Raw genomic sequence first — 24,452 nt, forward strand, 5'->3', positions numbered from 1 at the left:
TCCGCTGCTTTGTTTCCATTCTGTTCGCCTGAGAGCTGCCTGCCTCCAGCCCAGGGCAGCCAGCAAGGAGCACTCTGCGGTTTGGTTTCTCAGGGCAGCTCTCCATCGGCAAGCCTCCTGTGCTGGGCACGCTGACGGGGTGTCTGGGAACAATTACGCTGAAGGCAAACTCTGGCTGAAAACTGAGACCGCGTCTCCTCTGTGAGACCTGTGCAGCTGTAGAGACCTCGAGGGAAACAGTCTCAGACACTGAATTAAACTGCATGAAGCACTAGAGAAGATACTTAGTGCTGGAAACACCAGGCAGCACCAGGTTGGTCTTTTCCTCCTTCTCTTTCTCTTTCTCTGCACGGTGCATAGAAATTGCACTGCCTGGGCCCCTTGCCTATGCAATTGATGAAACAGTGGTGATCCCAGAAATTGTTAAACTGGAATCTGCCATTAAAAAAAAAAAAAAAGAGAGAGAGAAAGAGAAAGGGAAAACATTTCAAAAAATCTTTATTTTTTTTTTAAATTGCTTTTGTTTTTTTCGAGAGCCATGCTCCCGCCAGCAGGCCCACAAGCACTGATGCACTGCCAAGCAGGACGCGGGGCCGCGGCGTGGGGCTGCCCCGCAGCACAGCCTCCCCTCTCCCAGCCATGGGGCAGGCCTGGCGGGGGGCATGGGGCCAAGAATGCGCCGTGGCGGGGGTGAGAGCGGCCAGGGAGCGAGCGTGGGGGCACCTCGGGCCGGCCACAAGCGGCCCATTGTGGCGGCCGGAGGCGGGCACCGCTCGGGCTGCCCAGGAGGACGGCAGCCACTCGGCGGAGAGGGCAGCGGCTCCTGGGGCGCCCCGGCAGCCCCCAGCCCGGCAGCAGGCAAGGCCTGGTCCCTGCAGCCATGTTGGCCCTGCTCAGCCCAGCCTGATCCCTGCCCTCGCGCCTCTGCTTGCAGCCCGCCATGGAGGAGGACGTCTCCCCGGGCCCTCGCCCGGCCGGCCCCAGCCGCATCCCGGGCCCCCCGCCGCGGCGGTACGGCCCCTCTGGGACCCCCACCCAGCAGAGCTGCCTCTGGGTCACCCTGCGGCACGGGGGGGCCCCCTGGCAGCGGCTGCGGGGCCCGGCCCCCGTCACCCCCGTCCCCCCGCGGCCCCGGCACGCTCCGGGGCCTGGCGGGACTGAGGCTGCCCCAGCGGAGAAGAAGCCGGGCACCGGGGACCCACGCACCGGTGGGTCTGCGCTGCGGGTCGGGCCGGGGGCACCCGGGGGCTCGGTGTGGGGCAGGATGGGGGGCACGGGGGCGTCCCCTCTTCCCCAGTGGTGCTGAGGAACAGAGGAGGTGCTGGGGGAGAGTGGCATCCGGAGGGGAAATGTGGCTGGCTGACCAGCAAGGTCCCAGAGCTGGCAACGTACCAGGAGCAGCGAAACTGTGGTGCCCCAGCATGGCGTGGCCGTGGCACCTGGTGGGGACCGTCGGAGAAGGGAAGGGACATGTCCCTCTGAAGCAGCCGGACCAGGCAGGAGGGCAGCCAGGTGACCCTCACGGCTCCCCAGACACAACTGGCAGCACCCCGCCCCGCTGCCCGCACACGCGTGTGCACACGCACGCACGCACACCGGTACACACGTAGGGGATGGCCGTGCCTCTGCACCCAGGGCCGGCAGCCAGAAATCGCGGTGCCAAGGGAGGAGAGGTTTCTCACGCCTCCGCAAGCGGAGCTGAAGGGCAAATCGGTCTCAACAAACCGTTCCCAAATCCCCTCTCTCCGGGAGACCTTGCCATCCCCCGACCCCAGCAAACACCCATGGGGCTGAGTGGTTTCTCAGCCACGAGGGGTTAAATATCTCCCGGTAAACAACAGCAGCATCCAGGGATGCTCTGCGGCCGCTGGGGAGCAGGGAGGCAGAGGGCAAGAAGAGCCAGTGCGGTGTGGGGAGGGCGGGGGGCTGCGCCTTGTGCACCCGAGGGGGTCTCTCCGGGGCGCGTGCAGCCCACCCGTGGCGGCCCCTGGTTCCCAAAGCTGGGGCTGGAAGCGGGGAGGGTGCGCGGGGGGAGATTTTGCAGCGATGTTTAATATTCAGGTCACATGACGATGGCAGCAGGAGCAGCACCAGCATCCCCGCTCAGCTGAAATAGCCGCTGGAGAAGGAGGGGAAAAAGGAGAGGGGGGAGAAGAGGACAGGGAAGAAAGAGAGAGAGGTAAAAGCGGAGCTTGGTAGCCCACCGCGCTGCGCCAGCGTCAGGCTAGGAAAGTGGGGGGAGACCCACCCCCTTGGGAGAGTGCTCGGAGACAAAGGGAGCTTCATGTTCAAAGGTAGGATGCTCTGGGCTCGGCAGGGCTGGGCGATGCCGGAGGGACGCTCGGGCTTTTTGTGCACGCAGCCTCCGCACGCCGCCGAGCCCCGGCTGCTGGGGCTGAACGCCTCTGAAGGGCAGCGGGGGAAACGGGTGCTGGCTTTGTGGTTTTTCTTCTCGTCTCTCCGTGGTAGAGGTCTGGCATTGAAGGAGAAGGAGCAGGGGTGGCGGTTGTGGTGCTGATGCGGAGTAGCTGTCGCCAGGGGCTGCTCTGAAAGAAAGATATAATCCCAGCTGGTCCAGGGCTGGGGAAAGCCCACGAGCTGCTCTGCCACTGGCTTGTCCCTTGCCACTGACAGGCAGCCGCTGCCGGGGCAGTGGGGACGCCCTGCGCTGCTCCCTGGGCATCTGCGCAGGAGCCAGCAGGCGGGCAGGGGACAGGCAGCTCCGGAGGGATGGACGCCCTGGTCCTGGGGTGCTCAGCATCCTCTCGCCTCGGGGTGCAGCCTAGGCTGGGCCAGCTGCCGAGGGTACGGCCCCTTCACCTCCAGCTCCTGCATCTCCAGAGGCTTCGGCACACGGTGCCCTGGGTGGAATCGCTGCGGCCCCAGCAGAGCCCGAGCCCTCTGCAGAGCGGTGAGGGCACGTGGAGGAAGGGTGCTGCCAGCAAGGCTGCGGCATCCCAGAAGGCTGGGATAAGTTTCCCTGCCCTACTCGAAATGCCCGGTGATGCTCAGGCTGTGGAGTGGGACACGGGGCTGGGGCCACACGGGTGGCAGGGGCTCGATTAAGACACACGGGTGGGTCGGTGTCCCCGGAGGGCCTTGTGCCGCACGGGAGGAGAGCCGCAGCGAGGCCGTGGATGTGTTACGGGGGGGTTGAGCAGCCTCTCCATGCTCTGGGAGATGGATTCGTGGTGCTGGCCGGCTGCTTCCAGCCCTCCCTCCCTCTTGCCACTCAGACAAAGGACGGAAGGCAGGGGGAGGGGATAAGACTGTATCTAGGTTATCGGGTCTGGCCTGCCCCAGGACACAGGGGATGGAGGTCTGAGCCCGCGGCCGACCCGCAGGGCTGCCTCCATCGCCAGCAAGCTGCTGCAGACACCAGGGGCGGGTGGATGTGTTGCAGTAGCACCGGCCTTCCCGGAGAGGTTTTGGGGTGGATTGGTGGGTGCTGGAGGCCGGTGCCAGCCGGGACCCCTCCGGGCACCCGCTGCTGCTCCATCCCTGCCTGCCCCGGCCCCAGGCACTGCGGCTCTCCCTGCAGCGCCCGGGAGCAGAGGTATCACCAGCAGCCGCCCTCTTAAATCAGCTTCTCTCAGCAGGCAGAACAAAGCAGCAGGGAAACGGGTGGGAGCGCCAACAGCGGATGCGAGTGGTTAACCTTGGTTAACCCCCTTTTCATTATCAGCTGCACTGACCGTAGCGGTCTGCCATGGATTCATTACGGGGAGCAGCCAGGGGGGCTACGGGGTGTGCCTAGGGTGCATAATGCTGCCTCTTGACCATTCGGTCACAGCTTTAATGAGGCTTCAGAGCAGCGTTAGCGTTACATCCCCTACAACAGAGCCGTTCCCAGGAGAGCAGGCAGGCACGTTTCACGTCTTAAAGTGCCTCTCACAGCTCTGGCTCTGGCCCTGCACGCCCTGACCCACCGGCTGGCCGGCCCTCAGTGGATTTCTCCGTGGCAGTCAAGGGGTGGAAAATCACCTGCATGAAGCTGAGCCCTCAGGTGCCTCCTCGCAAAATGGGCGCCCCCTTTCAGAGGCTGAATGGGAAGGCACCCCACGTGGAGAGGAATCTCCGTGGTTTGGAGGGTGTCATCTCCCCTCCGACCTTGAATGTCCAAAATCAAAACTCCCAGAGCAGCATCAGTGACAAACAATTCAGGGAGTATTTAAGGAGACCTCTCGGCATCTTTTTTTTTTTTTCCTGATCTTGGGGCTTTTTATAGGTGCTCAGGCTGTTGGGACCTGACTCTGAAATATCTGCTTCAGCCACAACAAGCTCCTGGCTCCAGCAGCGAAGGCTGCCAAGCAATGGCCAAGTGTTGCAATGTCTACAGCAGAGTTAGCAACATCTGGCAGCTCTGGGCAAGTTGTTCCTCAGCGCAGAGAGATCGAGGGATGAGTTATCAACCTTTTGGTGAGCCTAGAGGTTGACTGCCGGCTCCTTCCTTCCGTCCCCGGTACAGGTGGCGCGGGGCGGCCCAGGAGAGGACGCGTGAAGGGCAGAGCCCTCCGTGCTGTGCCAGAGCGATGGGCTTTCCTGGCTGGCAGCAGCTTTGAGAAAGCTGCAAAAAGACACGGGGAGCCTCGGGGGAGGCTGTGTCAGCAGGAGGGGCACAGACCGGCTGTGACGGCTGTAGGAACGGATTGCAGCTGAGAAGCGCTCGGCTAGGCAGGCTGCCTCCGCCGGCAGCGTGAGGAGCTCCCAACTGCCAGCCCGGCTTGGCCAACGCTTCGTCTTCTGCCCTGGTCCCTGGGGGTGCTGCTCGCTGCTGCAGAAGAGGGTGGTGATGGCTCGGAGAGCCCTTGCTCCGTGGGGAAGGGCAGGAAGGCATCCTCCTGCAGGCCTCTCCCTGCAGGCAGGGTGAGACGGAGGTGGCACGAAGCCCCGACCCTAAGGACGTTACTCAGGGCTGTTCACAGGCTGTTCACCTTCCAAGCAGAGTAAAGCTTATATAAAATGTGTTTTTTTCCCTGTGTAGAGCAGCCTTTTGTGTCTGCACAGACGCTTTGATACAGCAGGCAGGGTCGCCAGCCACCCCCACAGCTAACCCTGTCCAAGAACAAAATCTCCCTGACCTCTCCCCAGCCCCTGACCTGACCTGGCCGAGTTATCTGGGACCCCAGACTGGTGCTGTCAGCGTCCCCAGCCCCATGACCTCTGAGTTGTCTTCTTCCCCAGGAGCCGTCTGTCCCTCGCCAAATGGCAGTCGCCTGAGGGATCTGCTGAGAGGGGCAAAAAACCACCACCAAAATAATGGAAAGGGGCAATTTAGCGTGAGATACTTGAATGGGAGCGGCATGCAGAATAAGAGGAGTGCTCAGCAAGCAAAAACACGTGCTGTCTCTGTCCTGGAAAAATAACCATTTAATGAGACAAAGAATGGGGGAGCCGATTAATTAGGGTGGGAGAGGCTCCAGCTTGCAGCTGGGTTGTATGTGAAGGGTATTTGGTTCCCGTCCCCTTCATCCTCCTTCCCAGAGCCAGCCCTCACGCTTCCCGTCCCCACCAATTACAGCCTCTCCTCCATGCCCTGTCCTCTCCCAGCCTCGGGTTCCTCCTGCGGTGGGTGGGAGCTGCTCACTAACGAGGCAAGAGATGGAGATGAATGGCTGAAGCCCGCCCCAGGCTGTGTGTGCTGTCATCCAAAAAGGAGTTGGAACGGCTGGAAAGCCTGAAGGGCCTTTCTCTCTGTCAGTTTGTTTTGCATGGAAGGAGCAAGGACAGGAGGGAGGAGAGAAAGGCGCAGCTGATTAGCTTCTTGGTGGGCATGACACAACCCACCGATCTGTGGAAAGGAGGCAAGCATGGAGGTTGTTGCCATGCTTTGCATTTCCAGCATTGCCTTATTCTGTGGAGCTCAGCACAGAGTCGTGCAGCCTCTCCCGGCAGGGGCCAAGCTTGCAAGTCCTCACATTAAATCCTAAATTCTGTTTCAATGCCAGAACTTGACAGTTGATAATTTTTGAAAGTCTGTTCCATTACGAATTTCATGCTGAAGCTGGAGGGGCAAGACTCTAGTGATCCTGATGAGAACTGGGAGGCAAATCAAATCAAATCTAGAACGATAAATAGAAGGTTACACTGGAAACTCGGGTGGATGTTCCTCCAAGAAGAGCCTTACTGCTAAAATCTTGCTGTTCAATCATGCTCAGCAGCCCTTGAAATGGACACGCAAAGTTGACCTTCACCCCTGAGACAGGGCAGCAGGGAGGTCCCTATTATACCTGAGTGATGATTTTTCAACCTCTCTCCCTGTGCAGGACCAGTGGAGAGCAAAAACGAAGCAGCCATGTCTGAGCTAGTCCCAGAGCCGCGACAAAAGCCAGTAGTGCCGATGAAACCCATGGGCATTAATGCCAACTTGCTGGGCTACATCGGCATCGACACCATCATTGAGCAGATGCGCAAGAAGACCATGAAGACAGGTTTCGACTTCAACATCATGGTTGTAGGTAGGCAGAGACCAGTGGAGGTGCTGGGAGCCATGCCTGGGTGCGAGGCCAGGAAGGGAGGGCAGGAGGGAGCGGACAGTGCTTGCTCTAGGGGAAAGGACAGCTCGCACAAGGCAAGGAGATACCTACAGCCCTTTCTCCTGCCAGCCTGGCTCCATCCCCTGGGCCTGCTGTCAGTGCATAAGCCACGAGCTTTTTCTTTGCAATCCTCAGGTCAGAGCGGGCTGGGAAAATCGACACTGGTGAACACCCTCTTCAAATCCCAGGTGAGCCGCAAATCTTCAGGCTGGAACCGGGAGGAGAAGATCCCCAAGACAGTGGAGATCAAAGCCATCGGGCATGGTAAGAGCCAGGCTGCTGGGGTGCAGGCAATGCTGATGCTTCAGCACGGTCCAGCAGAAGACCCCAGTACCCTATGCAAGCAGTACGTTGCTGTAAGGCAGTCCTTTCTCCATGGGAAGCTGAAGGAGCAATGCCAGTTTTATGTGACCTCAGACCCAGCCAAGGATTTTCTTAAACAGTGATGCATGCCACTGATGCCATAGCCAAAAGTAAGAGGTAGAAAAAGTGCTACAGATGTTTTCCCTGCCAAGACATCAGTCTGCATGTGGGGATTAAGTCATCCCCACCTGCAGACATTTACTGGTCTATGCCAACCGCACTGATGGGTCCCATCCCAAACCTAGCAGAGCATGTATCGTCATAGCAAGACATCAGCACAGCTGCTAAAACAGTGCAAAATAATGAGCATCGTCTCAGACTCAGGATATGTGTGGAGGGGAGGACAAGCTCTGTAAATAGGCACTACCCGTGGGCCACAGACTGAGCACAAATCTGTTTTCCTGCAGCAGAGGTGTGTAATGTAGCTTTTGTGCAGGGGTTACCAAAATTCGGAGTCAGGAGCTCCAATGGGGTCACAAGTGCTGAGGCATAACCCAAGCTGGCCTGGTCGTGTTTGGTGGGCAAAGATAAGGGCAGAGAGCTCTTGTTCCATTGTAGGGCACAGAGACATGTTTCATGCTGGAACAGGCCCCCAGGGAGGCGTATGATTGTTTGCAATTTCTTCCCCAGTTATTGAAGAAGGCGGTGTCAAAATGAAGCTGACAGTGATCGACACCCCAGGATTCGGAGACCAGATCAACAATGAGAACTGGTGAGTTTTACCCAGATACAGGACCTTGCAACCCCAATAAAGGGCTGCAGTCAAGTTGACACCTGGAGTGATGCTCATCTGCTTGGCCTGGAACGTGTCTGGGATTCTGTTGTGCTCAGGGGGTCAATAATGGGGATGTGAAATTGTGAGCACCATGGGTTTGCATGCATGGTCCAAATCACTGCCAGGAAACCAGGCAAAAAAATGTCATCTCCTTCCCAGGATGAGTTCCCGCAAATTCTACTGATAGCTGAAAATTGAGGTGTTCTGCCCCAACTCAGCCAATCCATTTTTTTCCCCAGATTGCTCCCAAAGAGCAACCTTCAGCAGCCCCCCGCCATAGCACCAACAGGTCTTTCCTTCCTCTCTCCACTGATTTAACTGCTGATTTCCATTGTGGTTTGCAAAAGCCTCTCATCACAGTTAGAGAAAGTCTTAAACATCTCTGCTGATGGTGAGATGCTGGTGGTGGATATATTTTATGCCAGAGTTTGCTTTGCTGCTGTCAGAGCTGGGAACACTGTAGGCAGGAACACGAGGAGATTTGTACCTGTCTTTTCATCTCTCTCTCCCACCTTAACAGCTGGGAGCCTATCGAGAAATACATCAACGAGCAATATGAAAAATTTCTGAAAGAGGAAGTGAATATTGCAAGGAAGAAGCGAATTCCAGACACACGAGTGCACTGCTGCCTCTACTTCATCTCCCCCACAGGCCACTCGTACGTACAAAGTCCCCTGTCCTTCCTCACCCCGTCTGTGCCTCTGTGGCAGGCATACACCCTGCACTGCTCGGTCTCAGCCACGCAGCCAGGGGTCCTGCCCATGGGGCTTAATTTAGGGTGCTGCAGAGCTTAAAGGAGTCTGGGATAACAAAGGCAGGAGAAATGCCACTGTGTTTTTTGGGAGGGGGCAGGATGGATGGGAAGGAGGAGGAGTGATCACAGTAGCAGCAAGAGGGTTATGTACAAGGGAGGTTTTGCTGATGCCCCGATGCCGGGAGAGTCACTAGGATGAAGGGCAAGGAGGGTAAAAGTGACGCCTTCCGTGTTGTTCATTCTTGGGCTGCAGCCTGCGCCCTTTGGACCTGGAGTTCATGAAACATCTCAGCAAGGTAGTGAACATCATCCCGGTTATTGCCAAGGCCGACACCATGACCTTGGAGGAGAAGATCGAATTCAAACAGAGAGTGAGTATCTCTTCTCCTGCATGGCATCCCTCCCTGCCCTGGCTGGGAGATGGGAGAAATGAGCTGTGTCCTCCCTGCCGGACTGCAGCACAGCCCCCAGGGACGCAGTCCCACAGTCCCACAGAGTCCAGCACGGGATTGGTGTGTAAGCCCTGCCACTGTCCTGAAGATACAGCTGCCCATGGCTCTGAGGACACCTGTTCAAGGGGGGGTATCCCCGTGACATCCCATCATAAGCTCTGTCACGGGATCTGCAGAGCCAGACAAGTAACCAGGGCTGGGGAAGGACGACTTGTCACTGCTGCCATGTGTCCTCGCTTTGCTGCACACTTCCCTGGGGACAGTCCCTCCAGCCCTTCCCCGCTGGAAGGATCTCACAAACACATCTGCCCAGCCATCCTGCCTGCCTTCCCTTCAGGCTTGTGTTGCTCGTGCTCCAAAATGTCTCTCTGCCCAGGTGCGCAAAGAGCTCGAAGTAAACGGAATCGAGTTTTACCCCCAGAAAGAATTTGATGAGGACTTGGAGGATAAAACAGAGAACGACAAAATCAGGGTAGGAAACATTTTATTGTGGGAGGGGAAGGGGGGGATGAGGGCTGGTCAGATTTAATGAGTGTAAAACATGTCACTGGGAGGTTTTAAGTGCTTCATGGTCCCCACATGAAAGATGCAATGGACGTAAGGGATGGTCATTCATCCTTCCTAGTTTCATTTGTCCCTGTCATTGTCACAGGGTGCTGTGAAGGCTGAGTGAGGAAGGACTGCATCTCTCTTCCTCTTAGTGAACACTCCGTTTGGCCTCTGTTAAGGACCTAAAGGGCCAGATGTGTGGCTGATGTCCAGCGTCTGTCCCAGGCAACCACCCTGTGAGCCCTCTCATCCACTGACCAAACTCGACTTGAAAATCAGTCCAGCGCTCTGCCCTGCCAGCCCCTGTGGGAAGGCCTGTCCCATCCCTCCCACCTCAGAGAGTTAAAAACCATCTAATTTCAAGCCTGTGTGTGTTCATGGCCAAGCTGTACCCAAGACTATATCCGTGTTCTTGTGCCAACGCTGACTCGAGCACTTCTGCCTAGTGGCCCCATGCACCACTCAGGCATTCGCAGAGAACAGGTTTATCCTCTGCTGGCCTTCTTCTGGTCAGCTAAATGAGATAAACTCCTTTGACTGAGCTTCCCATTCCTCAGCAGTCTGTGCTCCTAGTCACTGTTTTCTGTGCCTGCTCCGGTTTGATTTGATTTTCTAGCACTGGTGCAGGTGCCCGATGCTTCCCTGTCTCTTCTGAGATCCGAACTGGACCCACATCCTCTCTAAGCAATCGCATCACGCTGGTGACTCGTGGTCATCTTGTGACTGGCTGGCACATGCGGTCCTTCCCCTCCTTCAGTCTTTGCTTGTGCATAAGCTCAGAAGTTATAGCAGAAATTCTTGGTGTTATTCCCTAAATGCCGCTCTTTGTGCCGCAAACTTACATACATCTCCCTCTGTACTGACAGCTCCTCCTGGCTTTGTGATGCTAGTGCATTTAGTTATCCCACTCACCGTTTTTTGTGGCTAGGCTATTCATGGAAAGAAGATGTCTTCTGTGGCAGTCCTCAAGAAATTCCAGGAGTAACTGCCTTGCAGCCTGGCACTTGCCCTTTCAACTCCCCTAGCTGTCACAGCCCCAGCAGAAATTCCCACCTCCCCCGGCTTAATTAATCATTTCCCATTTGGCAACACATCACACATTCTGGGGAAGACCAGATGGGTTTCGCTGCTTCTCCAAACTGTTGCTGTTTGTGAGAAGGGCACCACGTTTCCTTCTGCACTTCAGCTTCATTGGCCTAGGTTCGGTAGTCTCACTCATAAGAAATAAGCTTCCTTTTAATCTTCATTCCTGTGGTAATTGCAGTCCCTTCCCAGGCCCAGGGACATCTACAAAGCAGAATAAACCCATGAACGTCTGCACAGCCTTACGGATAGTAGGGTCTCCTGCACCCTGTGCTCTGCGGACAGGTGCTGTCTGTTTTCTGAGGGAGGTGGATGGGGAACAGTGATGGTGCTGCTCTCTGGAAGGGGTTTGATAGGTCTCGCCACGTGTCTCTCCCCAGCAGGAAAGCATGCCCTTCGCAGTAGTGGGCAGTGACAAGGAGTACCAAGTGAACGGAAAAAGAGTCCTGGGCAGGAAAACACCTTGGGGAATCATTGAAGGTAAGGAAAAACTTGTTTCTGGGAGATGAAAGAACTTCTGCAGGCTCTAGTAATAGACTATGGTCTTGATAACATGTCCCATGATTACCTTCCCATGCCTTTTTTTGTTTTGTTTTGTTTTGTTTTTTGAAGAGAGGAGAATTCTTAGATGGCTCTGCTGTCAGGTGTTGGCACAACTGCCCGTCCTTTCTGAAGTGCACAGGCTCAGCCCACCTGGAGCATGCCCCACGGCAGTGACCTTGCCGTGCTCTGTAACCACAAAGGGGTTGCTGAAAATGCAAACGTAACATTTGCTTGCTTTCTTTTCAGTGGAAAACCTCACTCACTGTGAATTTGCCCTCCTTCGAGATTTTGTCATCAGGTAAGGCCATGGTCATGCATGAGCTTTCTCTTGGTGAGAAGAGAGTCTTCCTGAGACCCTCTCAGAGTGAAATAGCCCCTATGGAAGGGAAGATAAAGCACATTTCAGGCAGTAAAAGCTTCTGTGGGGTAGGGTTGGATTGAATTAAGGGGTAGTTGTGTAAGTTCAGGGGATGCTCTAGTGACTCTCCTGACCACTGTGTCAAGTAGGTGCTAGTTTTCATGCATGATCTGGATGACTTAAGAAAAGCAGAGTAATAAGCACTCCCCCTCTATCCCATTAAGGATATTATGTTTCAAAAACTTCTAGTTGATGCTGACATAGGTCTGCACTGGAGTCTGTGATAAAGAGGCCGCTACGCCATCCTAGACCATGTGTCCTACCAGGCTGAGGGATGGGCTGGAACATATGACCTGGAAGTGAAAAGCTCCTTATTTCAATCAGCTGTCATTGTCTTGTCCTATTTCTACATGTTTCATGAAGCTGTCTCAGCACAAATTATATCTGTCTCAAATTCTGTAGAAGAGCTGCAAAGATCCAGGGTCACCTCTGTTCCCTACCAACACCCTAAGGTTTTAAACAGCACCAAAAAAAAAAAGAAAAGGAAAATAAGGGAAACACACTAAAGCCAGAGTCCTGTGGCTCACTCCACCTGTCGGGGTGGTGGTATTGAGACATTTCACCAGGTACAATGCTCTGACATCACCATACTGCCCTCTTTTTGTACCATGGTACCATCCTCAGCAGACTTGCTTTCCCCGAGTCTTCCAGTAAAAGCATCCCGACCAAGTGATGATCACAAAACATAAGACAACCCAAGCCCATGGGTTTTCCACACCAGGCTGGCCAGTAGCTGTCCCGCTAGCACAGGTCTGAGAGGGGGCAAGACACTGGCCAGCACAGCCAGGGATTTCAGCCCATATCCTGCATCCTGTGCTTGCGTCCTCTTGCACTTTGATGCTTCAGCTCTCCGCTGTGTTATGGCGCCCGTACAGAAAGAGGGTATGTTCATTAACCCGACAGACCGGAGAAATCTTCCCTTTATCTCAGGGAATAAACTGATCATCAGAAAACTAACACTGACAGTGCTGATGTTGATTATCATATCCTCTTTCCAACCCCACGTTCATTTTGTCCTGGGCAGGACCCACCTTCAGGACCTGAAAGAAGTGACCCACAACATCCACTATGAGACCTACAGGGCCAAGCGGCTGAACGACAACGGAGGGCTGCCCCCCATGACCGCTGAGACAGAGGAAAACCACGAAAGTAATCTGTGAATGACCCCTCTCCGCTGTCACATCATGTCTCTGGATACGAAAACCCACCCCTGTTACCCTTGGCTCTACCGTGGGCCTGTCTCTGAAGCATGTGGAGCATCCTCTGTGTGCGCGAGAGGGTTGTGTGCATGTGAGTGTGTGTGCCTGCACCTAACTGTGTGCCGGAGGGGGACCAAAGGCATCTCCTCCGTCCTTCCCAGACCGTCCTCATTCTTGGTTTATTTTTTTTGCACAGCCGACTGTCCGTCATCTTCCTTTCTCTTGTTTCTGTGTCTCAGCTGTGTGTCTTGTCTGGGGGTAATGGGAAGGGGGGAATGATTTATGGGGGCAAGAGGGCTTTGGAGGTGGGAGGTGTGGGGCATGTTTTTATCTCTTGGAGGTATGACAAGGAGAGACTCCAGGAGAGACGGTGGAGTTGGAGCATGCAGTATCTTCACGTGATGGCTTTCTCCCAGGTCCTTGGCGGGTGGGAAGACAGATGACTGCTCAGACAGGATGGTGGCCCAGCATTTTACCCCCCTTTCTTGCTGTGGCTTCCCGAAGGGAAACGGCAACTTGGAATTGGATAGATGGGAGAAGTGACAGACTGACATGTTTTGTGGTTCGGGGGAAATGAGTGTGGGGAGGAGACGCAGAATTAAATTTTGGGCCTTAGCAGCTACCTGAAAAGCATCAGAGTGCTTGGGGGAAAGAGCCATATTTTCCAAAAGTAAAGAGTAAAAGAACATCAGGATGTCTCCCTTGGTCTCCGCTGGTGGTGGGAACACAAGAAATACCTTCTCACATCTGTGTTTGCTACTTCAGCAGTCTCAGCCCAGTGCTACTCCCCAGCCCCTCCTACTCCTCTCCTAGCTTCCCTGTCCTCCTCCTTTATTTTTGTCCTCATTCCCTTTTAACCCTCCATAGCCTTTAACCTTTTGTTTTTCTTTTTCTTTCTTTCTTTCTTTCTTTCTTTCTTTCTTTCTTTCTTTCTTTCTTTCTTTCTTTCTTTCTTTCTTTCTTTCTTTCTTTCTTTCTTTCTTTTTCTTTCTTTCTTTCTCTCTTTCTTTCTCTCTTTCTTTCTCTCTTTCTTTCTCTCTTTCTCTCTTTCTCTCTCTTCCTTTCTTTCTCTCTTCCTTTCTTTCTTTCTCTCTTCCTTTCTTTCTCTCTTCCTTTCTTTCTTTCTCTCTTCCTTTCTTTCTCTCTTCCTTTCTTTCTTTCTCTCTTCCTCTCTTCCTCTTTCTTCCTCTCTTTCTTTCTTTCTCTCTTCCTCTCTTCCTCTCTTTCTTTCTCTCTTTCTCTCTTTCTCTCTTTCTCTCTTTCTCTCTCTCTTTCTCTCTTTCTTTCTTTCTTTCTTTCTTTCTTTCTTTCTTTCTTTCTTTCTTTCTTTCTTTCTTTCTTTCTTTCTTTCTTCTTTTGTTCTTTCGTTCTTTTCCTTCCTTCCTTCCTTCCTTCCTTCCTTCCTTCCTTCCTTCCTTCCTTCCTTCCTTCCTTCCTTCCTTCCTTCCTTCCTTCCTTCCTTCCATCCATCCATCCATCCATCCATCCATCCATCTCACTTTCTCTGTTCTCTCCCCTTTCTGTCTCTCCTTCATTTCCTCACAAACCTTCCTCTTCTCCAGGCCCTTTCCTTCCTCTCCATCTTCACCAGCTCTCCCACCTCCTCCTTATCAATGCGCTGTTGTTGTGTCACACTGGGAAGCTGCTGCTTTACCCTCCCTTGGAGGAGGCAGGGAGGGAAGGTAAAGACCCAGGAGCAGAGAGAGGCACGGTTTTACTGAAGGCTAAACGCTCACACCGGCCGGTGGCCAGCTCTTTTCTGCATGTCCCCGAGCCAGGCAGAGAGCACCAGGGCTGCCTGGGCAGAAGGGAGGAGCAGAGGACATCTGAGCGTGGCAGTCTCTGCCCGTCACCTGGCCGATGCGTGTCACACAGCTGGCAGGGGCTGTCCCCTCCAGAAGAACAGCCGGGTGCATTGGCAGTGCACGTGCAGGAGGTCTCGGTGTGGGACGGTAGAGCTGTGGGTACGGGGAAGTGAGGTGGTTCGGGATGGGGGGCTGGAAAGGCTGGTGCGGGAGGGAGGAAGGGGTCCCTGTGCGGGGACAGCAGGGGGTGACTCAAGCAAAGCCCGAGGTTTGTGAGCAGAGCTGGTCGGGGCCAGGACTGGGACGAGGGTGCTCCAAGCCCCAGCAGAACCATCTAAGAGCTTGTGTCCACGTTGTGGCTTTCTCTGGTGCTCTTCCATCTCGCTCCCACCCATCCGTCCATACATATCAGCCATTCTCAGCATCGCCAGGACCTGAGGGCCCTCCTGGCCCTTCTCACTCCTCTCGCCACCCGTGTTCATGGCTCCCAGTGCTCCGCACAGCCTCGCACCCACCACCCCACCTGCGCCAGGCCTCCGAGACCCTGTTGGGATCGAAGCCTCCTCATGGCTGCCCGCAACCACCGCACGGGCCTTGCAGAAAACCCCCGGTCACGCTGCGAGCCGTCCCGCCAGCCCCATCGGCCAGCGTGGCATAGGAGCCTCCTCCCAGCTCGTCCCACCAGGAGGCCGCTCCACGAGGCCGCCAGGAACGTCTCCTCAGCCTCGGCAGCCTCCACGCGACGCGTTAAACCCAGTGCAGCGTGAAAGCCCCCACCCAGACACCCCGCCACGCTCCACGGTGCGGAGGTGCTCGTTCACACAGGCCCTCGGTGGCCGTGCCACCGCCTCACGGGGACTCGTGTCACCACCGGGCTGCGTCACCCTGCCCACGGCAGGCGCTGCCGGTGCCACAGGGCACCTCGGTGGCTGCGGTACGGCCACCTCGGTGATGCTGGGCCCAGCCGGGGCCGTGGCAGAGAGCTGGCACCGCCGGCACGGGTTTCCCTCGCTCGTACCTCGAGCTGCAGGGACAGGGCGGCGCGGCTCGCCCCATGTTTGGGATTTTTTGGGGTGTGTTTGTAACGAGGGGGGGGGTTAAGCAACGCTCTGTAATTCTGCGGTGGGCTGTTTATAAAGGATGCATAAACGGGTGGCCCCAACCCTACAAATGAACGTGCGACTGTGCCGGGGGGGAGGGGGGGGAGGGTGTGAGAAAGGGCGGGGGCCCTGTTCTGCCCGGGGGGTGCCCTCGGAGACCGGGGCTCGTCCTTAAAAAAGGGGAAAAAACAAAAAAAAAAAGGAAAAAGAAAACAAAAAGGAAAAAAAAGGAAAAAAAAAAAGGAAAAAAAGGAAAAAAAAAAAGGAAAAAAAAGAAACGAAACCAAAGCAGTGACCCCGCTCCGGCCCGGGCCTGGTTTCACGGCGGGGCGCGGACAGCGGGACCCGCACGCACCGGGCGCGGGGCGGCCCCGTCCCGGTCCCGCTCCCCGGGGCCGAGCGCCGCGGAGCCCCGGCCCGCTGTGACGTCACGCGGGGCGGGCGGGGCCGTGACGTCACGGGGGCGGAGGCGGCGGGGCAAGATGGCGCTGAACAGGAACCACTCCAAGGAGGGGGGCGTCGTGGTGCCCGGCGGCGAGAGGTACCGGGCCGGGGGGGCCGGGGGGGCGCCGGGCCGCCCGTAGGGGCTGTGGGGGTGCCCCGGGGGCGGCGGAGGCGTCGCTTGGCCTCGCGGGAGGCTTCGTGCGGAGGGCGAGGCCCGAGCGCCCGGCGCCTCTCCCACGGCCCGGGGCGCGCCCGTGGGGCCCCCGGTGGGATCCGCGGAGCGCCCGACCGGAGACGTCCCGGAGACCGGAGGCACGGCGAAGCTCCCCGCGTTGGCGTGGGGTGGGAAAACCACGCTCCGCATCACGCCGCCCTCGCGAGTGACCGCGGCCTGGGCCCCGCAGGCGCTCCCAGACGTGTTTCTTTGGCTGGTTTGGCAGGTGCCAGCCGTCCCGGCGGGCACGGACCCGCTCGGCGGCACGGACGCGGCCCGGGCGGAGGCCCTGCTGTTTGCCACGGCCCGGCCGCTCACGTAGGCAAGCGTCGGAGTGACCGCGCAGACGCTCCTCCTAATGAGGCAACCCAACGTGAAATTCTGGTGCGTGGTGCGGTTAAGGAGGTGCTCCGGTGAGACTCGGAGCGTTGAGGAGTTGGCTTTGTGCAGCTTGGGAGAAATACTCCCCCGTTGCCTCTTGGAAATAGACAGAGCTCTGCCTTGCCGTCCGTCTGTGCCCCCAGCCAGTGCGAGAATCTGCATCTGGCTAAACTCTGAAGTAACATCCCAGCAGACTTTGTCAGGACTTTTTTTTTCCATGATTAAAGCTAGACTTTGCTAGTCTTCCTTCTTGGACATCTGAATTTTTCAGGTACACCTGTACTGCCACAGTTTCTCTTCCCTAATGACCACACGATGTGAAATCACAGGGCTCTTGGGTGTTGTCCCATACCCTGACCCTGCCAATTTGCAGTTTCCTGACCTGATCCGATTTCTGGGATAGGCTGATCAGAACATGTCACAGTAACTTTAGATCCAGCCTCTTCTGGCTTGTGTTGAGTCACAGTGTGTTGTTTTTTTTTTCTTTTCTGTGCTCCTGAACCAAAAAATGCTTCCGATTTTTCTGCCGTCAAAACACATTACAAGCTTGTCACACCCAAGGCTCTTTCGTTTATTCTGGAACTTTTCTTACCAGGTGGTATGTTTAGGGTCCACCACCTAGATTCAGTGACACTCTTTCTCAAGGTGATTGTTTTCATGAAAATATGTTTAATTTTTTAGGCACCTCCATACCCGTAGTGTTTGCGGGTCCCATGTGACCTTTCCCCTCTGGCATTATTAGCAGAGTTTGCTGATGTTCCCATAAATATCCAACAATAATAACCTTATTGCTGATGTTCATGGCTCCTCGTTTGGTTCCTTGGCACGGTGCTCTTCATCACAAATATTTGCTTAAATCATGTGAAGTAGGGCCAGCGGTCAGGGTACTGTGAAGCAACATCCTCAGTCTGCGCAGCGGGTGTGGTGGTGCAGCAGTTCTGCTTTCCCTTCTGGTGGCCGGTCCTGGACGTAAACATGGATGTGGTGAGAGGCTTGCTCTGAGGTCATTCCTTGACTTCAAGCGCATGGTTTCAGCTCATCCCTTCTGTGCCCTGATCTCTGGGCTGAGGCTCTTGCCAAGCAGAGAGAGCAGTTCCTTCAGCCTGATGGTTTTGGAGGCAGTTTCTCTTCCTGTCTTTAAAGTTCCTCTTTGTGAAGGAGGACAGGGGTTGTCAAAGGTGAGAGAAGGAATACTTCTGCTCTGGGTAAATCATCTCTGTGTGTCCAAAAGGAAAACTGGAGGGCCTGCTTTAGAATCTAGTATTTTGGGGTAACGTTCAGGGACTGCGTGATGGGTGTCTGTGTGTCAGAGCTGTCACTGAGGCTGTCTCTCCAACTGGTCTGATTTCCTCCTGCAGTGTTCTCAAACAGTGCAAAGATGTGGAGCTCTCCTTCAGTGACGTGACGGGCAAGCCTGAAGCCTTCAAAGGCACCAAGAAGGGGATGTTGTATCTCACCCCTTACAGGGTAAGTCTGATGTAAACAGGGCTCCCCTTTTCTCCAGGGAGCTTGTAGACTGTAAACAAGAAACATAGCTGGTAAGAGAAGTGATTGTGTTACGAGAGGAACCACTGGGGGTACTAGGTAGGAGAAAGGCTAGTGGAAATAGGACAGTTCTTGCCTGTGTCACAGTCCTGGGTGCCTACAAAGGAACGTACAAACCTGGAAATCACTATGTGGAGAATATGTTACATGCATCAGTAGGTATCATTCTCTTTGTAAACTGTCATGGCCGATCCTTAAAAAACAGAACAATAGAACTGTAACTGTCTGTGTGTGCTGTAAGCAGTATGCTCTTTTGGAACATGCGTGCTTCAGGTGAGTTAGCCATGCTGTCAGATCTGTTTGGGATTTCATCTCATGAAGGCTGTGAAACAACACAACACATACTGATGGTAGGGGTTAAATTATCCTCTTTTTGGATGCTACTACACCCAGAACTCCATAACCACGCTATATCTGATGAACTAACTCAGAAATGTTCCTTCCTGTCTTGCAGATGATCTTCGTGTCAAAGGGCAAGGATCCTATGCTGTCCTTCATGATGCCATTTTATTTGGTGAAGGAGTGCTCTGTTGAGCAGCCTGTTTTCTCTGCCAATTACATCAAAGGACAGATCCACGCCGAGGCAGGAGGTACGTGCCCGTGCTTTGTAGGCTGAAATCTTCCCGAGTGTCACAGGTCTTTTTCTCTTCTAAACATTGAGTAGTGCTAACATGCACAGGGGACGGGTGGACAGTGTAGCTACGGCAGCGTAGTTTGCTTGTCCAGACTAAGGTAACTCAGGTCTTCTGAACTTTAACTTCAGTGTTACTGTCTGCCCCCAAACCTAGTAACTGACTTCTGCGGGATGACTTTTATTTAATCCTGTAGCTTCCGTCTTGCTCTGCGTGTCGTGTTTACTTGGTTTCTGCTTGTGCTTGTTTTCCCGTCCTTGACCTGGAAGGCTGGGCAAGAGACCAAGTTCCCAGTCAGTGATACTGACAGAATTAGCAGCCGCTTTTTTGCTAATTGTTTTTGCTAAACTGTTTTGCCGTCTTGACGGCTACTGAGGAGGTTAATCGTCTGTTTCAATTCTAATGCTCTCTCCTAGGTGGCTGGGAAGGACAGGGGACATTTAAACTGACTTTTAACAGCGGAGGAGCCATTGAATTTGGACAGCTGATGTTCAAAGCTGCCTCTAGCGGTAAGGGATCTTCAGGCTGCAGTTCCCCCACGGTTGGCTGAGCCAGTTAAAGAATGGTGCTCTTTTTGAAGTTTGTGGGCTGGGGGGCACCCTATACATCTTCCATAACAATGTATTTTTCCTTTTCTAGGGGACGTTTTGTTTTTCCTTCCAATCCTTTTTCTTTATTTCATCTTAATGCTTTTTTAGTAATAATCTGGAGTTTGTGCCTCTGGGGTGGCATACCTTTTTCTATGGCACCTGATTTGCCCTAGGGAAGAAAATTTGAAGTATGTGGTGGTGAAAAATTGATCCATGTACCTAACGTCAACTCATTTCTCTAATCATGGAGTGAAAGGGGGCAAATTAACATCTCCACATTTGGAGAAGGGTAAAATAAATTTAAAAATAATAATATTAATTTCTATTTAAAGCTTTCAAAAGGAAAAAAAAATGTACGTTCTGTTCTGATACCAAGGTTTGAAAAAAAACACCGTGCTGACCCTGATTTAGAAGAGCCCTCTCTTCCAGCTGTGAGAGCTCTGTGCTTGAGCCGTTGGCTGATAGCTGGTGTTTTTGCAGCTGGTTTCCTTTAGCTCCCTGTGAGCTTGCAGTGAGGAGACTGCATCTAAATGCTTTCCAAACCCAGTACTATGCCAGGACCGTGCGCTGAGCATCTCTGGAATGTAGATGATGGGAAATCGGGCTGCATGAACAGGACCTTTTCCTTTTTATTCTATACATTCAGTTATAACAGAAGGACATCTGGCTTACTAAATGTGTGCTCTTTAGCTTCCAGCGGAGTTCCTCTCCAGACGCCTGGCTATGGATATACGCCTGTGCCAGGGGGGTATGCACCTGCCCCGCCTGCTCCGGGTGGCTACGCGCCTGCTCCGGGTGGCTACGCGCCTGCTCCAGGGGGCTACGCGCCTGCTCCAGGGGGTTACACACCTGCACCAGGGGGCTACGCTCCTCCTCCGCCCCCAAACGGCCCGTACCCTTATGCACCACCTCCAGCGAACGCCTACGGACCTGCGCCACAGCCCATGGGCTATCCGTACGCCCAGACTCCAGGTATGGAAGCTGCGTGATGAGGAGCGGTGGGGCGTTTTGCTTTTGTAAGGAAATGTTAATGCAGTGGTGAGGGTTACTGTAGCTTTGTCTCCATCGAGGGTTCTTGTCCTTACAAAATCCGTCGCGTGCTCTTGACCACAGCTGTGTGTCTCTGGTTGCTGCCGGGCCTGGGAGCTTGGAATCCCTCTCTACCATTGCCGCAGTCTAAAGCACCCATCTGGTGTCATCTCACTGCAGGTATTTACCCACCGCTCCCCAACATGAACCCCCCGTACGTGGCACCTCCTCCCCCCTACTCTGGGCCATCTCCTGCAGGACCCTCAGCCCCACCGCCTCCCGCAGCCTGGGCGGACCCAGGGGTGCCAGGTAAACAGGGCTGGGGCCTGCCAGGCTCTGGTGCAACAGGGTGCTTGGGGGCGTGGGCTGCGGGTGACGCTGGGGGCATGGCTGGTGTGGGGAAGCTGTTGCTGCAGGAGCTCAAAGCCTTCTTGATCTGTTTGAGATAACGGGGCCAGCAAGGCACTCGGTTCCGCACTGTGCAGCTCGTGGTCAGCACTAGCCAGTTTGCAGCCTTTGTGAATTGCTCTGAATTCAGCCAGCTTGCTGCGGTTGGTGCTGGCTCTTGGGATGTGTGTCGACTCCTGAAAAGAGCTACAGCTGGGCGAGAGGGCTGTGGTGGCTGCATAAGGCATGTGAGATGGGCACGACCTATGCTTGCTCCTTCTCTTTCCTTTCTAGGCAGCAGTAAGGCCATGGAAGCCGCTTCCAGTGCGTACTACAACCCTGCCAACCCACACAGTGTCTACATGCCCATGGTAAGCACTGTGCCTGTGGTCTGTGTGCGCCTGCTTCCTCTTCTGTCACTAATACAGGCAGGAGTTGGCTTTCCTAGTAAAGTCTGGAGTGCCTTCGTTTTGAAACTGCACAGAAAACATGCACCCTGCTGGGAGGAGGCGTGGATGATTGCGCCAATCCTTGATCAAGAAAGAAAGAGGAGGGCATTAAGATTAATCCAGCCGAATCTCAGTATTCATCTCACTCTAAAATGTACAAAAGACTTGCATGTGCCCAGAGAATACAGAGCTCTCTGCTTCTGTACTGGGTGAGAGTGAGGAGAGAGAGAGAAGAGCAGGTCGCTTAAGGATGCGAGTATTTGGGTTTCATTCCGTGTGTTTTTTCCTGGGCTGCCTGGCGGTGGGGAGGTCTGTCGCGGTGCAGTCAGTGGCAGCCGGTAGGTGGGCCGTAGCCTGCGTCTGGTGGGTGACAGCCGGTCTGCCTGCGCCCTCGGCTGCCTCGCACGGCTCCCTCGTGGGCTGGAGACTGACGTAGCCGTGAAGCTGGCCCTCAGCCCGGGGCCTTGCTGCCTGCTGGGTCGGAGTCTGAGCATCAATGGAGACAAAGGGGTTTAAAACAGCGCTGTGCATTCCTTGCAACAGACCATTTGCTACCTGTTTTTGAGGGGGCCTTCACTGGAAATGTTACGGGAGGGAGCTTATGTCCTGGAGCATAACTGATACCGGAGAGGGACGATGCGGTGCAATAACCACTTAAAAAACAGCGCTCGGCTCTGGCTGTAGCTTGCTGAAGAGCAGTAATTTCTCGTAAGCCAAGCCCGAGAACTCCTAGGAAGAGCTCTTCATAAAGCAGAGCAGGGTTGTTGACTCTACTGTACCTCCTTCCAGGATCAGCCACCTCCTTACGCACCTCCTGAGGACAAGAAGAACAACTAACAGAAGGAACTGCAGCCGGCCTCCCACGCTCTCTCTCCCTGAAGACGATTTGGCTGTTACTACCCACCCGGTTAGCGCATCTCTAGGTCTCTTTGTGTATATACAGTGTAAGTAGTGCAGGGCAGCTGAGCGCCTGCCCTCTTAAACATTAAGTCAGTGGCAATACAAGGCAGAACAACAGCACTTTTCCTGCTTCTTTGCTTTATCTCACGGGGTTGAAGCACTAACCTTCTGCTCTGCCTTTGGCATGAGGAGAGAGATGGACTTTTTAAACCAGTAGATCACATCACTGAGAGTAAAATACGAAGGCTCTGGCATTTTGGAGTAAAACTACATGGAATGCCAAACTTTTAACTTCTTCTGAAGCACCGCCAAAGAAGAAAGGTATAGAAAGCCATGAAGTTTCTCACATAGACTCTTGGGTAGCCCAGAAAGGTGTTAAAATTCCTTATACCGTGGCACAGCTCAGCGTGAGGTGGGACTCTGGAAATCCTGTGTCATGCTGGGAGCACTTTTTGAGTCCTGGACTAACAGTCACGGGGTGATCCTGAGATCATCCTGATCCTGAAACGCATCCTGAGAGACACTGAAGCATTTGGTGGTGTAAGTGGGAAGAGGATGGGCCCCAGCGTGGTGCGGCCAAACCCATCAGCTCAGCACAAGCTGTGGGACGGAGCATCCTACTGCACTCCTGGTAGCAAGAGGAGTTTCTGGGCACAGACATACCTGCTTTGGAAGCAGCGGATCCTCTGCTAGCATTTCACCATCTCCTTTCCCGTTTAACCCAAATCCTTGCAAAATAGGGTGGTAAGTGGAGGTGCTGAGGTGCTGCACTCACTGGTGTCTGTGGAGAGCCAGCACTGCCTGGCGTCTCCTCCTCAGGCGTGAGACGCTTCTTTGTGTTGACTGGATCTCTGAAGACACGGTGTGTTTGCTGGCAGGTCTCTGATGTGCAGCAAAGCCAGGCTGCGTGTAGTCAGTTTTCAGATGCTGATGGCGGAGGAGCTGTGAGAAGTGTAACTGGAAGCAAACAGCGACTCCATAAAATCAGCCTGCCTTTTAGACGTTGAAGAGAAAAGCAAACAAAGGTGTGCCGCAGAGCAGCGAGCCGAGATCGGCAGGCGTGTGAATCCTTCTGCAGTCTTCCTTCTGTTCGCTCTCCCAGAAGCAGGTCCCGTATCCGTGCAGTGATCCTGTGTCACAGAGCTGCTCTTCACGCCTAATGGAGTCGAGCTGAGCAGGAGGCTGCTTGCCTTGCAGCAAAATATGTTACGTTAGGAAGATAACCTGGCACTGGCCTTGTCAGGAGACAGGTCCTGCAGCCCCGGCTCCCTCTGCTGAGCAAGCTTGTGCCACCGTGCTGGGGAAAAGTGGCCTTTGTCTCTTCCTCGGGCTGTTACAGCCAAGACAGGCGTGCCCACATCCACGCAGCATCAAGGGCAGGTGCTGCAGTACTGGCATCTGGTTGCTCAGGGGTGCGGTGCCCGCTCCGCTGGGAACTGCGGCCTCCGGTGTGGTGTTACTGACGCTCAGCTCTCTTGCAGAGGATGTGGCTGCTCAGTCGCAACCTTTCCTCCTTCCTTAGGACGTAGTGCCATTAAACCTGCTCTGACGGGAACCTCTCTAGGCTGGCGGAGACCCTCGTGATCTTTACGTATGGGGTGATTGTACTTCTTTTCTACAGCCTTCCTACCTTCACGGTGAAGGGGAAGGGGTGGTTTCCCTCTTTACCTGGGTGCCAGGGCTCTCCTGTGAGTCAGGCCTGTGTGACTTACCTGTTTGAATTCCTAAAGCAGCCCTGCATGGGGGGAAGTAAATTTCCTTGTCTAAAAACACCTTTAGAGATGTTCTAATGACTCTGTATTTAAAAGAAAAAGAAAAAAAGTTTGTAACTTTTGAATTGCACTTTAATACAGAAGTGTTGATACCTTGAGCTGCCTGTTCAGTGGTGTGTGTGTGTGTGTGTGTGTGTTGTGTTGCCCTTCATCACGCCTGCCTGTTGCACAGAGGACTGGAACAAAACCACTGCTGCTGTCCTCAGGTGGGCTGCGGGCTGGTCCTCCCCTTGCACTGCTGCGTGGCAAAGGTGGGGCTGGGTTCAAGTAATTGAGAAAGGGGGAAAGAAGTGCTGACTTTAGCTCATGATCTCTTTCCCTGTGGCATTGCTCTTGTCCAGATCTCCAGACCCGGCACATAATTGTGGCTCAGGGCAGGCCCAGCACTGCCTTCAGCAGGGCCAGTGTCACCGCCCTCCTACTCCCTAACGTCGTATTCTTCGTGGCTCTCCTGTGTATGTTTCCTGCCTGGGGAGAGGCTTATCTTTAAGAGAATCTCTTACCTTGCTGGTTGGCTTGTAATTTTTTTTCC

General features: G+C 54.5%; 2 protein-coding genes across 6 annotated transcripts; both read left to right on the forward strand.

The window, feature by feature from the left end:
• Window positions 1-131: 131 nt before the first annotated feature.
• On the forward strand, window positions 132-13,360 carry SEPTIN3 (septin 3). Of its 5 annotated transcripts, none has more exons than XM_080575581.1 (10): window positions 132-1,208; window positions 6,267-6,458; window positions 6,672-6,800; window positions 7,530-7,611; window positions 8,195-8,332; window positions 8,682-8,799; window positions 9,257-9,352; window positions 10,893-10,992; window positions 11,302-11,353; window positions 12,498-13,360. In XM_080575581.1, exons 1-10 carry the CDS (start codon window positions 941-943, stop codon window positions 12,631-12,633), a joined length of 1,311 nt encoding a protein of 436 aa, XP_080431707.1. In that variant the 5' UTR covers window positions 132-940; the 3' UTR covers window positions 12,634-13,360. The 5 variants fall into 5 exon arrangements, with proteins under 5 accessions (XP_080431707.1, XP_080431708.1, XP_080431710.1 ...); XM_080575582.1 differs by having other exon boundaries at window positions 10,896-10,992; XM_080575584.1 differs by lacking the exon at window positions 132-1,208 and adding an exon at window positions 1,235-2,294 and having other exon boundaries at window positions 10,896-10,992.
• Window positions 13,361-15,977: 2,617 nt separating this feature from the next.
• On the forward strand, window positions 15,978-24,018 carry WBP2NL (WBP2 N-terminal like). Its single transcript, XM_080575586.1, has 8 exons — window positions 15,978-16,118; window positions 17,975-18,083; window positions 18,616-18,751; window positions 19,210-19,302; window positions 20,074-20,355; window positions 20,593-20,721; window positions 21,094-21,170; window positions 22,038-24,018. Exons 1-8 carry the CDS (start codon window positions 16,060-16,062, stop codon window positions 22,083-22,085), a joined length of 933 nt encoding a protein of 310 aa, XP_080431712.1. The 5' UTR covers window positions 15,978-16,059; the 3' UTR covers window positions 22,086-24,018.
• The last annotated feature ends 434 nt before the right edge of the window (window positions 24,019-24,452 follow it).

This window comes from Anser brachyrhynchus, assembly GCF_964034855.1.
Source record: "Anser brachyrhynchus genome assembly, chromosome: 1".
NCBI lineage: Eukaryota > Metazoa > Chordata > Aves > Anseriformes > Anatidae > Anser > Anser brachyrhynchus.